Genomic DNA, 12,676 nt, shown 5'->3' on the forward strand with positions numbered 1-12,676 from the left:
TCTCCACTTGAAATACCAAGGATTTCCCTTTCACTTGCGCTCTTTCTTCTTCTTCAAAAAGTGGTCTTGTTCCGTGCGGCTCTTTTTCAAATCCACTCCTATAACCAAGATGCCAAAGCTCAGCAAGCTTAATCCAAATAGGAAATAGAACGGCGCAGACACATTGCCAGAAGGCGTAGCATCAATAATAGCACTAGATACAAGAGGGCCTATGAAGGACGATGTCTTTCCGACAATACTGAAAAGACTGAAGAAAAGGAACTCGTACCCTCGGGGTGTCACCTCTGAGATCATAATTTGCGAGTAACTGTACCAAGGGCAGATTAAGAGGCCATAGAAGGCTTGGTATACCTAGGACTGGCCATAAGTAAAGAATTATAAGAACCATTTAGGGGCACCCGTGAGTGAAACTTACCCAAACTTCCCATACATTATGAAACCCAAATTTGGTAGTCCAATTTCCTATCATTCCCCAGCCATCAAGGAGAACAATACCGAAAGCGATAATGTTGAACATAGTCTTCGTTCCAAGGCGATATCGCTGTTGAATAGCCCAGAAGAGATATATACCAACTGCCTGACGACATAAGTTAGAACATTAATCCATCCATCACCAGGTCTATGGTAACGCACCTGTGCTGCAATACCCACAATTAGCAGGTATGTAAGTTGTAGTGTGTTGTATGCGACCAAACTATTCTGCAAAGTCGAAATCACAGTGACCGTCGTGTTCAATGAATCGCCCAACAAGAAGTATCCTTGGGTAAACAACATTAATAAAATCTCTTGCCAGTCAAATTGAGAGATAGGGACAGCGCATACCAATGAGATAGAGCAAGCTCTGTTTCAGCTTCCAGACCTGACTCATTGCAAAGTAGAGTTGTGACAGACCTGCCATGATGATATTTCTAGATCCTGGATCTTGCCCCGGTCGCCGCTTTTCCAAAAAGAACCACGGCAATGAAACCAGTAGCCATACACCACTCGCAAAGCCAATAAGGACACTCAAGCCCCAATTATTCCTTGCTTCACTCGCATTAACATCAATGCCAAACATGATGCCAACAATGATAGCAAGAATGACAATCTCGGCAACGGACTGAATATAGAAGGCCACGTTCGCAAGCTGGCTTCTCTTCATCGTGTCGGCATAGTCGTACTCTTCGCGAGAAATATCGCCATGCGCAAAATCACTGGCCCTTTCTCTCATCTCTGCACTATTACGCGCAAGTGAAGGAAATGCGGCTGTCCAAAAGGTCAGTGTCGTCTGGTAGGCAATAAGCCCAACAATGTACAGTCCAACGCCGATCTCCCATTTCTCTTTGGTGTGAACGCCCAACCAGGCAAAACCTATAGCATATGCAAATATAGAGAGAACAATCAGGATATTTGGGCGCCAGTTTCCAATATCAGCGAAACTTCCAATCACCAGGAATACCACAATCTGGATAGCGAAAGATATCCCGTTGCATAGCAAGACAATGCTTTCGACTGAACGGAGCTTTCCCGCGAAGCGAAGAATGTCGGAATCTCCGGCGGCTTCATACAGAAGATTTTGGAATGCTGTGGGTGCAAAATCTATATGTTTCCATCATTAATTACGGTCCATTTAAGCTGGTGGTGCTTTCGTCGGGTCTTCTTAATATTCTCTGGTCTCTGTAGTCATTTGTTCGTCTTACAAGACCGAAAATTCAATGTATCTCAGGGCACTCGACCTTTGCTCGTTGTCTTGGCCCAAATACAGAAGGCATATCTTCTTCAACGATTGATTGAAGGTGGAAATCAAATACTTACTGAACAATGAGAGACCGTTGTTTCCGATATAATAACTATTGTCAAGATCAGCAAGGGCCATTTAATGAGTAAGGAAAACAGTAACGCACGCGTAATATGCCCAGATTTCCCACTTAGTTGCGAGATCTTCCTCTTTGTGTTGATCAAGTATTGACTTTTCTGTGTCCTCACTCAAGTCGAATTGCTCCACTACTGCAGGTCGTTCTTCGAGACGTTTCGCCGCTGGTGAAGAAATAGCCGCCATACTGAGACATAAAGCTTGACAATCAAATCAAGAAGATGTAATGTTTATTGGATCGACAATCTTTCACTATTGACATAGGTAGATTATATTTAACGCCGTTCGAGCCATATCTCTGCTTGTTCCAGGACCCCTGAAATGGCCTGCGGGGTTACATTGACTGACGAATGCTAGTGTCTCTACTTATCGAATAGAGGGGGAGATAAGAGATCGGAGATTTCGCGAATGTCGGTAGATACGACGATCGGTAGAGGCATCTTAATGCGAGCGGTAGAACAGCGAAGAACATTGGGAAAGAAAGTACGGGTAGACGCTACCTCATAAATACGCGAGTTAATCAAAGGACCTTATTCGTTGCGTAGATAACTAGAAGCGGAGATACGATCCCTTGTGATATGTGCCCCGGGACCCATTTACCCGGATGGGAATAGCGTGTGAGTCTAAACGTGGGGTGTAATAGTCACTATAGCCCTTAGAAGTACGGATTCTTTTCAGATTCTGTTCTTGCTGCCTATACTCCCCCAGTGACTCTTCAAAGGCATTTTTGATTTAATCTGCTGCTTTGAGAACCGAGAAAAAACACTCTGAAGGGAAATACTTTGTTACCTAGGAGACATTCAGCGCGTGATGGATCCCTTGAGAGAAACCGGCCCACAGAGCGAAGATTCTACGCGTGATTCCGTCAAGGAAGAGCTGTTCAATCCCACAGTATGTACATTCAGTTACAATCCTGTTCTCGGTCTAGCAAGAATGTCCACGCTCAAGATATTACTGAATAGGTCCATCTCAATTATGTACCTCCCGAAAAGAAGATAACGATGCAAGATTTGCTTTTGAATCAAAGTGCGACCGCAACTCCTATTGCAGGGACTGTGCCATTCCCATTGCTTTCTCCGCAAGGCGTGCGAGCGTATCGAAAGGCCTTGTTTCAGCAAAATGTGATTGAGAAATGCGCAAGCTCCCCGTTTCCCGGCACCCTGGTTCTTCGTGATGCAGTCAAGCACTCTCGGTTTATTCGAGACTTCTGGACCCACCCTGAAACAATGAGAATAGTATCTGACGCTTCTGGGGTGCCTTTAGAGGTGGTCATGCCCACGGAGATTGGACATACGAACATCCAAGCCGAAGGAGCCACGATTGCAGAGATGGCTAGTAACCTAAAGGTTGAGCCGTCTGTAGAGAAACTGGAACTGAGTCCTGAAGAACGGGCGTATGACCCGTTGAAAGATGAAACCTCCATCATACCTTGGCAGTGAGTATCCTACCGCCTTGATTGGTAGTTGACAGCGGTTGGACTGATTTCATCAAAGCTATGACTCTTATCCTTATGTTTGCGTGGTTATGCTAAGTGAGACTGATGGCATGATCGGCGGGGAAACATACATCAAAAAGGGGAATGGTGAAGCCCAAAAGGTAAGTGCACCTAGGTCAAACTCGGGTCAGAAGTCACATTAAACATCACACAGGTCGAAGGTCCACAAATCGGACACGCAGTAATGCTGCAAGGAGGAGAAGTCCAACATCTCGCCGCTCGTGCCAAGGGAGTAAAAGAACGGATTTCTACAATCACTTCGTACCGCTCAAAAGTCCCGAACGTTTACGACTCGAGCTACATCACCAATATCCGGCCTTATGCGGATCTCAGATCGCTCTACCCCGAATGGACTCGGTATCGCCTGCGGAAGCTGCGAGATGAAATCACTCATTATCTTGACAAGACTGGGGATGAATCGAGCTCTTATTTCCAAAGAGAGGAGCTGCAGAGTATCATCACCCAACAGATCGAGTACCTGCACCGGACTTCTCGCCAGATGGTCTCTCCCGAGTACCAGCAGCAGGTCTTGAAAAGATACGGCAAAGCAGCATACTATGATGTCTTTAGGATTTGGGATACTGTTCAGAGCTTGCCTGAATTCGAGAGTCTCGCATCTGCCACAGATCAAGAGCGCGGTTGGATGCCAGAGAGTGTGTACTGGATGGATCTTCAAAAGTCCATTGAGACAATCCGCATGAAAGGTCCCCTTGAAAGTACATTTGGTTCCCATGTATGGAATAAATCACGGAAGTTCTACATGGGTGATGAGTTGTTGCGCCAAGGCTTGAATGAAGTGTTTTTGGACTGGCTTGGAAGCTCGGGTCTGTGGGATATTTATTCCAAGCGTTGATTATCAAATATCTTCTCTACCATCATATCCCACATTTTAGCAGAAGGTTTGCCGGATAAGCGTACAAGCCATCGTGAGAGAAATATCTCAGATACTATGAGCGATGACCTAGCTCGTCCTTCATTTGCCCAGGTGGAGTTCTATAAATGAGATGCAGCCATGAAATTTCGCACCTACGCGGCTTATTACAGCCGGACTCCCAATCCCGCATTTTATGTCCATCACATTTCATTAATAAAAGTAATTGAAAAATATGTCACAGTTATAATTCACATATGTTCGCGCACCGTTCTATTTAGGAACCAGGGGCAGCTTACGTGTGGTCAAAATGATGGATAAAGGTCAATGTCGCCAGTGAGCATTGGGTAGTATTGCTTTACGGTCGGGCGACTAGGGCCGAGAGGAATGAGCGCGCAATAGACTTTGTTGAAATCTCGATAAAGAACGGACAGAAAAATGAACGATGGCGATTTTCAATATGCGATATAATTTTTGGTGCATGTAGTGTATCTAAATCCTGATAACCACTCCATTTAGCTAAATTATGTTGAACAAATGTTTGACATCACATACTCTGTGAACTACTTTCCGCCGTCCATATGAAGGTCTCCTGTTCTGGAATGCTCTTGGCTCCATTTGAATCCATCAAATTCATGAATTTATAGTACGACCCTAAAAGAGGCTTTATAAGCTGGTACCGATGCTATCGGAAAGTCTGGAAGGCAAGTTAGCTCGCCCGGGAATCGTAATGGCCAACAACCTGCCCATGTAGATTTTCGTGGACTATAGACCTTGCAACTTCGATGAACTAGCTAACGGACCAAGAGCGGAGGGCCAAAATATGGTGTACTATAGTACTCCAGATTGGATTTATTATTGCAAAATGTGGGTATGTAATTAATGCCTTAGATCCTCCTCAGCCAGCAAATTTCGCCCGCCATGAGCTCCACTATTTGTGTACGTATGCCTGCCTAGGCTGACATATTTGGACCCCATCATATCTGCAACTTATGCGTACTCACTTTAGCCCTCGGGAATTTCACGGTCCTCATATAAATAGTTAAATGCACATGTATGCTGTTCTGTCTATTGAGGAGAAGATATTGCAGGCGGTACATTTTTGGACCCGGGGAAGTGACTGGCGTACCATTTTATGTGACTTTATACATTTGACCGCAGAGAGCGAAAGTGGAAAGTGAAAGCAAGGCAAGTAGATCCACCTTCCAGACGTCTTAGCTTTGAGGGCCTAGATGTGGTAGAGGTGGATCAAAGTCATCGGGAGCAATTGCTTGATTCCGATATACCGGGTAGATTACGCGTCCATCTGGTGCGGGAATTGATTCGACATCCAGATGGATCCACTAAACCGTATGAAGACTAGCCCTGAAATTGTAATTTGCATAGAATAATGACTGGTTCATCGGGTATGTATTTGAGAACACGCTTTAAAATATACTCTACAGTATATACCTTGTATATTATGTACCCTTGCTTGACTAATTCAACACGGACGAGTATGCTTCCATTGAACCTCGTCTCTAGGTCAATGGACCTTTGGTTGTGTCTTGTGAATGCGAGGGGCCTGAAAATGAGATAATCACTCTAACATATGGGCACGCACACATTCAATCCAACTATCTAGGGGCATTGTATTATAAAATCTCGGGCACTTCGCCAACGAACTATTCAAAGCCGCAAGGCAGCGAGTTAGGCAGTGAATATTTGCTCTGGAATCATAAACGGGACTATTGCAGCTTTTGAAGCTATCGCTGTTTACTAAAAACATACTTAAACCGATTGTAACATCTATAAGGAGTATTTTCTTGAACATAAAACCGTTTAATGAGATCATATGAGTATTATTTTTGTTCCCTGATAGAAAAAAAATGGTATTATAAAATTTATGTCGCATTTCGATCACTGCGCTAGGCCCTGCGCTAAGCTGGAATAGGGTAGTAGCGTCGTGACATTGATTTGTACTCAGTACGTTGAACTATTGATCCTCGGAATTTAAATCCAAGTTTGTGTGAACTCCTACATTAGGACAAGTGCCTTCCATTCTGAGGCTTCACCTGTCGTTAATATTCTATTTCCTTCCTTGCCGCTCCACCAAGTACCATACTTACGTACCACGCTATGCTTCTCTTGCTACCTTTGCCCTCTAGCTCTTCAACTTTTTCCCAAAATGCGGATATCAGCTGACATAGTTGGCTCCATATCGGAAATATTTAGGCAAGCAATCACGTAGTACCAGGGTTGCACCACTAATTGTTTTGGTGCTCGACAAAAATCGCCTTAGACCAGATCAGGACCGCACCTTGATTGTCGAGAGTAGACGCCGGTGCCACGTAAATTCTTTACTGAGTAACCTGTCACTTTGACACACTTCGACTTCCCCTCTACCTCCTGTCTCCCAGCCTTAACTCTCCCAAACTCAATACTTGTACCGTATGCTTGCAAACATTTTGATCTCTGCAGTTTTGTATATTCTGACCTTGCTACGTATAGGGTCACGAAAACTATCACCATCGATGTCTTCTAAAAACCCAGAGAATGGAACCAAGCCCCTCGGTCCGTCTTCAGACAAAATGCAAGAGTTGGCGAAGAGTTTGATAGGCAAAGAAGCACCACCAATGCCGCATGTTTTGCCCAATCTCATTTCTATTGATGGCCATCAATTCTCAATCAATTGTGAAGGAGTTCCGCAGGCTGTCACCGACAAATTAGACGAGATATTTGACAATGGGGGAACATACGACCAAATCCCAGTTGAAGTACTGCAGTACGAGTTGAAGGGCGACCCTGTACTCAGTTGAAGATACCAACCATGACCCTACTTCAGGGGCTTTGGAGCCTAAGAAGGAGTGAAATAAGGCTATCAAGGCTCTATCTTTGCTAAATGGAAACTTTGACTATCCAAGATATGTGACCAGGTATTTTACAAAGCCTTTGGAGTAGACACCATATACCTAGAATTATAGCCTTTCGAGTGCTTTTTCATAAAAACTAATTCTCTTTGTAACGAAGACTATGTTCATTTATTGAGGCTACGAGGTAAGTCGCATTCTCGATGAAAGGCTCCCTATCAGACCTATTTACGATTTATCTTATAATACATGCTATCTAAGTCCGCATGTTGTTGGTAGTATATTCTATATCTTTCAATGACCAACTTCCTCGCGAACGCCGTCGTAAGCTTCTATAGACTATGTCGAGACCATGTTGGTCCCTCGGACTAGTGGCGTTTATATGCATCTTACCGTATGTCACATGTTCCACTAGCTTCGTTTACAAAATATCTTCTAAGCATGGGTGCTCTAGACAGATGAAGCTAAAAAGAAATTCTGATAAGCCTGCTTTTTTCAATTTAGTGCACTTTCAGACTCGGAACGGCCCCAGGCGCTGGTACTCCGAGGCTACTACGCGAGATCACAAATCAGAAGATATTTAAAGTCGGATAAAACCCTCTGTACCTCGTTCTCTCACCAGCATTTTATTTTCTGTCTACTGCATTGTCTGAAACTTCTTGCATCGCTATGCTGGCAGTCAAGCTCCTGATGGCTGCCCTTGTTGGCGCTATCACCACTACTGCCTCCCACGTCAATATCACCTTCTCTCGAAACTTTGCCACTGAAAAACTCAACATCAATTCATCCTATGATCTGAATGAATTTGGATACCTTGGTAGCCGATTGCCCAAGGTCTACGGACTTGGTCATAATGGCTCGGGAGCAGTCTATCTTCCCCACGAAAGCTTCGACGAATTCAAACCTATTCTGGCAGGCAAGAACAACGCCTCTGCTAAGTATTTAGGTCAACAGGAGAAACTTATTCAAAGCACCAAGCGATCCGCAACCGGTGTTATCGGCATGGTGCTGCGGAACACCGCCGGGGAGGGCGATACCTACGTTATAGAGGCCGAGCACACTGTCTGCCACACTGGGAACAAAGCCCCATGGCATTATGCTGTTGTCCACCACATCACTGATGCTTATATCACCTTCTGGAAGAGTGATGCCTGCAATGGCCACAAAGGAAGCTTCAACCCTGTTTGCTATTACTACGACAATCCCGCGGAGGTCTGCGTTTTCGATTTCAAGCCTAAATAGTTCCGTGCTTATTCTGGCTGCCACCACGATGATGGATGGGGCGATGGATGTGCTTCTCACACTATGTGAACATACTAGGAACTGTGTGGTATTCCAGTCTCAAGCGGATATTATGGGCCTATTTGTTCGTTTAGAGATTCTTTTAGTTATGTACCTTTCTTGACCCTTGCGCCTTCGTGGAATTGGTTGGGAGCCGACTTCGTCTATTCTTTCAACTATCTTTATCACTCAGCATTTGGAAATGGATTGCTGGAAGAGTCGGATGCTACCGTTTCTCCCTTCTTTTCCTTGTTTCCAGCGAATTTGTTCGGGATTTGTGAGATGGCGGGATCCAAACCATGATGAAGCAATTCTAGAACAAGAAGTCCTGACTTGGCTCTGCCTTGATTTGGTTGGCCTCAAGCCGTACGGTCTCTGAAGTTTGTCCATGGCACTGAGAATAAATCTTTGAATTGATCGTGGCCCCTGTCATGATCCTAACCTGAAACGAACGAAAATGATACCGTAGGCAAGTATTTATAATACTACTCCTAGCATATTACTGGTATTAAATTTCTTTCTATGGACGGCTTAGTCAAAGACATACAGTAACTATATCTGGAGTATCAATTGATAGATAGCGTATTCGTCAATAACGTTATGAAGACCGGCATCAAATCACCCAAACCTCTAGATCAAACGATGAATTTCACAAAAATAGATTACACAAGTTTGATAAAGTGTATGCATGTTGTTGCTGAGATATGAAGATATAAAAATGTATTTACGATGTGGTTTTGGGTACCGGGTAGCGGGTTCCCCAGTGCATTACAAAGGTTAGAAATGTTCTGGAGGAGTCTAGCTGTCTTTGTCTTATTGGCTGGTGGAATGGGATTAAAGGACTTAAATTGAAGAAGGTCTTTACTTTGCGAGCCCCGACGTAGGTGAATCAAATTATTACGTCTATTCGAAGCAAGGACGATTAATGACACACTTTAGTATGCGTCACCTGCAAAATTTCGCCCTGCACTGTCAAAATAGTCCAAGGTTATTTCTCCTTTTTATGGGATGCTGTGCACAGTCGAGGATAGACAATCTGGCTTACTTGGAAGTCGAGCAGTCCTGAAGGAATATGTTGATTTGCCTGGCCAAGGCTTTGAGGCATATAGCAAGTCAAAGATGGTGGAGAGAATAGAGAGCCAAAACAGTCTTGGGCGGAAAAGAAACATGAATATCATGTGCAATTTCATAAACAGGGAGGGATAACAGGGAAATGCCACAGGCGTTGCGCGACCGGGAGCGATGAGGGCCGTAGTTCGTCCACTACGAGGGCGGGGTCCGGGTGTTTGCGCGGCCCGAGATCTACTTACAGAAGGTATCGGCATCCCGCGTTACCGAGGTAGGCAGTTCCGGCGGGAATGATGTCATAGAATTCATTTAAAACAAACACGCTGGCATTTTCAGCGAGATAGGATTGTAAGATCATTATCATTCTTGAAAATGATCCCTCGGCGGGCACTGAAGCCGTATCTGGCTGAGTTCCTCGGCACGGCCCTGCTCATTGTCATCGGAGATGGTGTCGTCGCCCAATGCCTGCTGTCCGACTACCAGTACGGCACTTGGTTGTCCATCAACATCGCCTGGGCATCTGCCGTCTGCCTCTCCAGCTTCCTGGCCGATCCTAGTCCGACCATCAATCCGGCCGTCACCATCTGTACGGCTCTTGTGCGTCCAACTGCAGGACAATGGAAGACCATCCCTGGCAAGCTGCTTGCGCAGTTCCTGGGCGGATTTGTGGGAGCTGCCCTTGTGTATATCAACTACCGCTCGGCTATCAACGCTTGGGATCCTGAGTATACCATTCCCGGTGGATCGATCCTGAGCCCGACCGGCCACCATTCAGCAGGCATTTTCTCGACTTACCCGGCTGCCTTCTTCTCGTCGAACTGGGAGGCTGTGTTTTCTGAGGTGCTGGGCTCGGCTGTGCTGATGTTTGGCTGTCTCAGCATCTCTGATCCGGCAAATGCTCACCGATTCCCCTCTCCGCATCTCTCTCTTTTCCTGCTCCTGCTTATGATCGGAGCGGCATTGGGATGGCAGACCGGCTATGTAGGCATACTCATTGATCAAGTCATGAACTTATACTAATATGCATTAGGCCCTGAACCCTGCGAGAGACTTTGGCCCGAGAGTTTTCTCCGCTATTTTGTACGGCTCCGAGGTGTTTACTACGGATAACTACTATTTCGTTGTCCCTCTTTTCGCTCCTATTCTAGGCTGTGTTATTGGCGCGATGACCTACGACGGCATCCTGTTTGAGGGCGAGGGATCGCGCATTGCTGATGCGCTAGACAAGGCTGAGGCTCACGGGTCTCTTCGACTGGATTAATGATTAGAATTTGAAGACTCAATGATGGCCTTCCCATGGTAGGTGGACGGAGAATTAGAATGATGTACCTAGATTGGAAATATAAATGAGGTATGTAGACTGTATATGAGACCTCGAGATGAACGAAGGCAGCTATTTAGGATTGCGAATATATAAGGTTGAAATTAAACTCATTATGCAAACCGTGGAACAATATCAAGGTTCCAAGGTTCCACAACACTTTTTTTAGGCCGCCATACGCTCAACACGAAGCTTCAACTCCTTGACCAAATCGATCCCAGCCTTGGTGGACTCATCCAAGCTCTCATCCGGCAATTCAAGCAGCTCATTCTGCGTCTTGGCTGAGAGATTATTGGAATCATCTGGGTAGAACGCCCTTGCGTACAGCATCTTGCTAAAACCGGCCATGTTACCCACTTTCACCTGCGCCAGGCCATCCTCGTATCTCTTCTTGGTGTTTTCGTGGGTAATCGTCCAGTCAGCGTCGGTGGTGCCTGTGACACGCTTGACGCTCTCAAACATTTCGTTTTGGCTCACCACAAAGCTCTTCAGATACACAGCCTTGTTCAGGAATGTCGAAAGAGTAAGGCTCCTGTCGTTTTCGTCTTCGGGGAGTTCCTTGAGGCTCAGCACCTTGGCCACGGCACGCCCAACCTGCACTAGCGTTGACGTCGAGCTCTTGGTGTTGCCGTCGTCGTAGATTGTCAGGGAACGCTTGTCAAAGTCGAATCCAAAGCGCGCATCCCCTCCCGCTAAACTATAGTCGTACCAGAACCCACAACACACTGTGATCCACTGCATGCCGAGCCTCTCGATCTCGTCCCTGTTGGCCTTGGCTATGGGCCCCAACAAAGTGTCCTCGCCAAGTTTGATGTTGTCGATGTCGCCGGCGTACCCGTTGGGCATGACGTAGGGAACTCCGGCCTTTGAAGTCGCCTGGACAAGCTTGCTATGGGTGTCTCTGGGCGCGGTGGGGGCCATGGTTATGATCAGGAATTGCTGGCCCTTGAGAGCGGCAACAATGGTGGCCTCATCATCATAGTCGATTGACGCAACCAGGACACCCTCAGGGAATGTGTTGCCGCTGCCTTTGCGGGAAAGGGCCGTGACTGTGTGTCTTCCGGTCTTTAGAAGGGCTTTGGCAATATGCGATCCAATGGTACCTCCGGCCTAAGTAATTTTGTTAGTCAGGTGAGAAACGCTGTGTCCACGGTTGTTAAGGGGTCTGCTTACGCCGATAATGGCGACTCTTTCAACACTATTTTTGAAGTCGACAGACTGGTTTTTGGCGTACTTGGGCATCATGGTTGGGTTGTTTGCTGATTATATAAATCGTTGTGATTATGATTGAACGAGGAGTTCGGACTGTTCGAGCTTCCGAGAGAGTAACAAGTGTCTGATTGTTTCTCTCTGGATCAGGAAATGCCGATCTTTATATGTATTTCAGACCCTGCCTCGAGTACTGTAGTTCTCCGAGGCTCTCTCCATTCCCGCCTTGCTATTCGAGAATCCCGGGCCAAAACTCTCCACGTTCTAGAGCAAATCCGTATTAATCAGGTCAGAACGTCAAGATTGATTCGCTCGGAGATAACAGTACCGGGAGCGAAGAAGCTACAGTGGGCGAAGCCAGCCAAGTTGAGGATGGTGAGGGTGAGAGGCTGATAAGCCCGCTCTCTCCGCCGCAGTAGCCGCACGGGTCCGCTCACAGTCTGCGCGGCGGTAGTGAATCAAGTCCGCAATAGCCGCACGTAAAGCCGCACAAGCCCACTTGGCATTGATGACAAAGTTACGGACCGATTGCTTTATTGCGCCCCGCAGCGTGGCGTCAAAGTTCTGTACTCTCTATTTCCGACTTTCGTTCAATATCCCACAGGGCTTCCAAGGACCTCATACCGAGAATCTGTCAATTGCAGTAGGGTTAACCTTTTAAGGTTTTCCGTATGTGCATTTCATTTTCACAGGTATAAAGTTGAGTTTCATAAGGTGGATCGTCACATAT

At 46.1% G+C, this 12,676-nt stretch overlaps 6 protein-coding genes across 6 annotated transcripts; 4 read left to right on the forward strand and 2 right to left on the reverse strand.

Moving 5' to 3' along the window:
- Window positions 1–30: 30 nt before the first annotated feature.
- N7503_000948 (uncharacterized protein) lies at window positions 31–2,038 on the reverse strand (the record flags this gene model as incomplete). The annotated part of the gene is made up of 6 exons (XM_057060509.1): window positions 31–351; window positions 416–577; window positions 634–758; window positions 823–1,578; window positions 1,795–1,829; window positions 1,884–2,038. The coding sequence occupies 6 exons, from the start codon at window positions 2,036–2,038 to the stop codon at window positions 31–33; spliced, it is 1,554 nt and encodes a 517-aa protein (XP_056927432.1).
- Window positions 2,039–2,662: 624 nt separating this feature from the next.
- On the forward strand, window positions 2,663–4,200 carry N7503_000949 (uncharacterized protein; the record flags this gene model as incomplete). Its single annotated transcript, XM_057060510.1, has 4 exons — window positions 2,663–2,743; window positions 2,815–3,287; window positions 3,346–3,448; window positions 3,502–4,200. The coding sequence occupies 4 exons, from the start codon at window positions 2,663–2,665 to the stop codon at window positions 4,198–4,200; spliced, it is 1,356 nt and encodes a 451-aa protein (XP_056927433.1).
- A 2,531-nt stretch (window positions 4,201–6,731) lies between these two features.
- On the forward strand, window positions 6,732–7,016 carry N7503_000950 (uncharacterized protein; the record flags this gene model as incomplete). Its single annotated transcript, XM_057060511.1, has 1 exon — window positions 6,732–7,016. The coding sequence occupies one exon, from the start codon at window positions 6,732–6,734 to the stop codon at window positions 7,014–7,016; it is 285 nt and encodes a 94-aa protein (XP_056927434.1).
- A 720-nt stretch (window positions 7,017–7,736) lies between these two features.
- N7503_000951 (uncharacterized protein) lies at window positions 7,737–8,309 on the forward strand (the record flags this gene model as incomplete). Its single annotated transcript, XM_057060512.1, has 1 exon — window positions 7,737–8,309. The coding sequence occupies one exon, from the start codon at window positions 7,737–7,739 to the stop codon at window positions 8,307–8,309; it is 573 nt and encodes a 190-aa protein (XP_056927435.1).
- Window positions 8,310–9,788: 1,479 nt separating this feature from the next.
- Window positions 9,789–10,677, forward strand: N7503_000952 (uncharacterized protein; the record flags this gene model as incomplete). The annotated part of the gene is made up of 2 exons (XM_057060513.1): window positions 9,789–10,397; window positions 10,447–10,677. The coding sequence occupies 2 exons, from the start codon at window positions 9,789–9,791 to the stop codon at window positions 10,675–10,677; spliced, it is 840 nt and encodes a 279-aa protein (XP_056927436.1).
- A 225-nt stretch (window positions 10,678–10,902) lies between these two features.
- On the reverse strand, window positions 10,903–11,982 carry N7503_000953 (aromatic alcohol reductase; the record flags this gene model as incomplete). Its single annotated transcript, XM_057060514.1, has 2 exons — window positions 10,903–11,847; window positions 11,911–11,982. 2 exons carry the CDS (start codon window positions 11,980–11,982, stop codon window positions 10,903–10,905), a joined length of 1,017 nt encoding a protein of 338 aa, XP_056927437.1.
- Window positions 11,983–12,676: the final 694 nt, after the last annotated feature.

Source organism: Penicillium pulvis (genome assembly GCF_028828015.1).
Source record: "Penicillium pulvis strain IBT 33274 chromosome Unknown contig_10_segment0_segment0, whole genome shotgun sequence".
Classification (NCBI taxonomy): Eukaryota; Fungi; Ascomycota; class Eurotiomycetes; order Eurotiales; family Aspergillaceae; genus Penicillium; species Penicillium pulvis.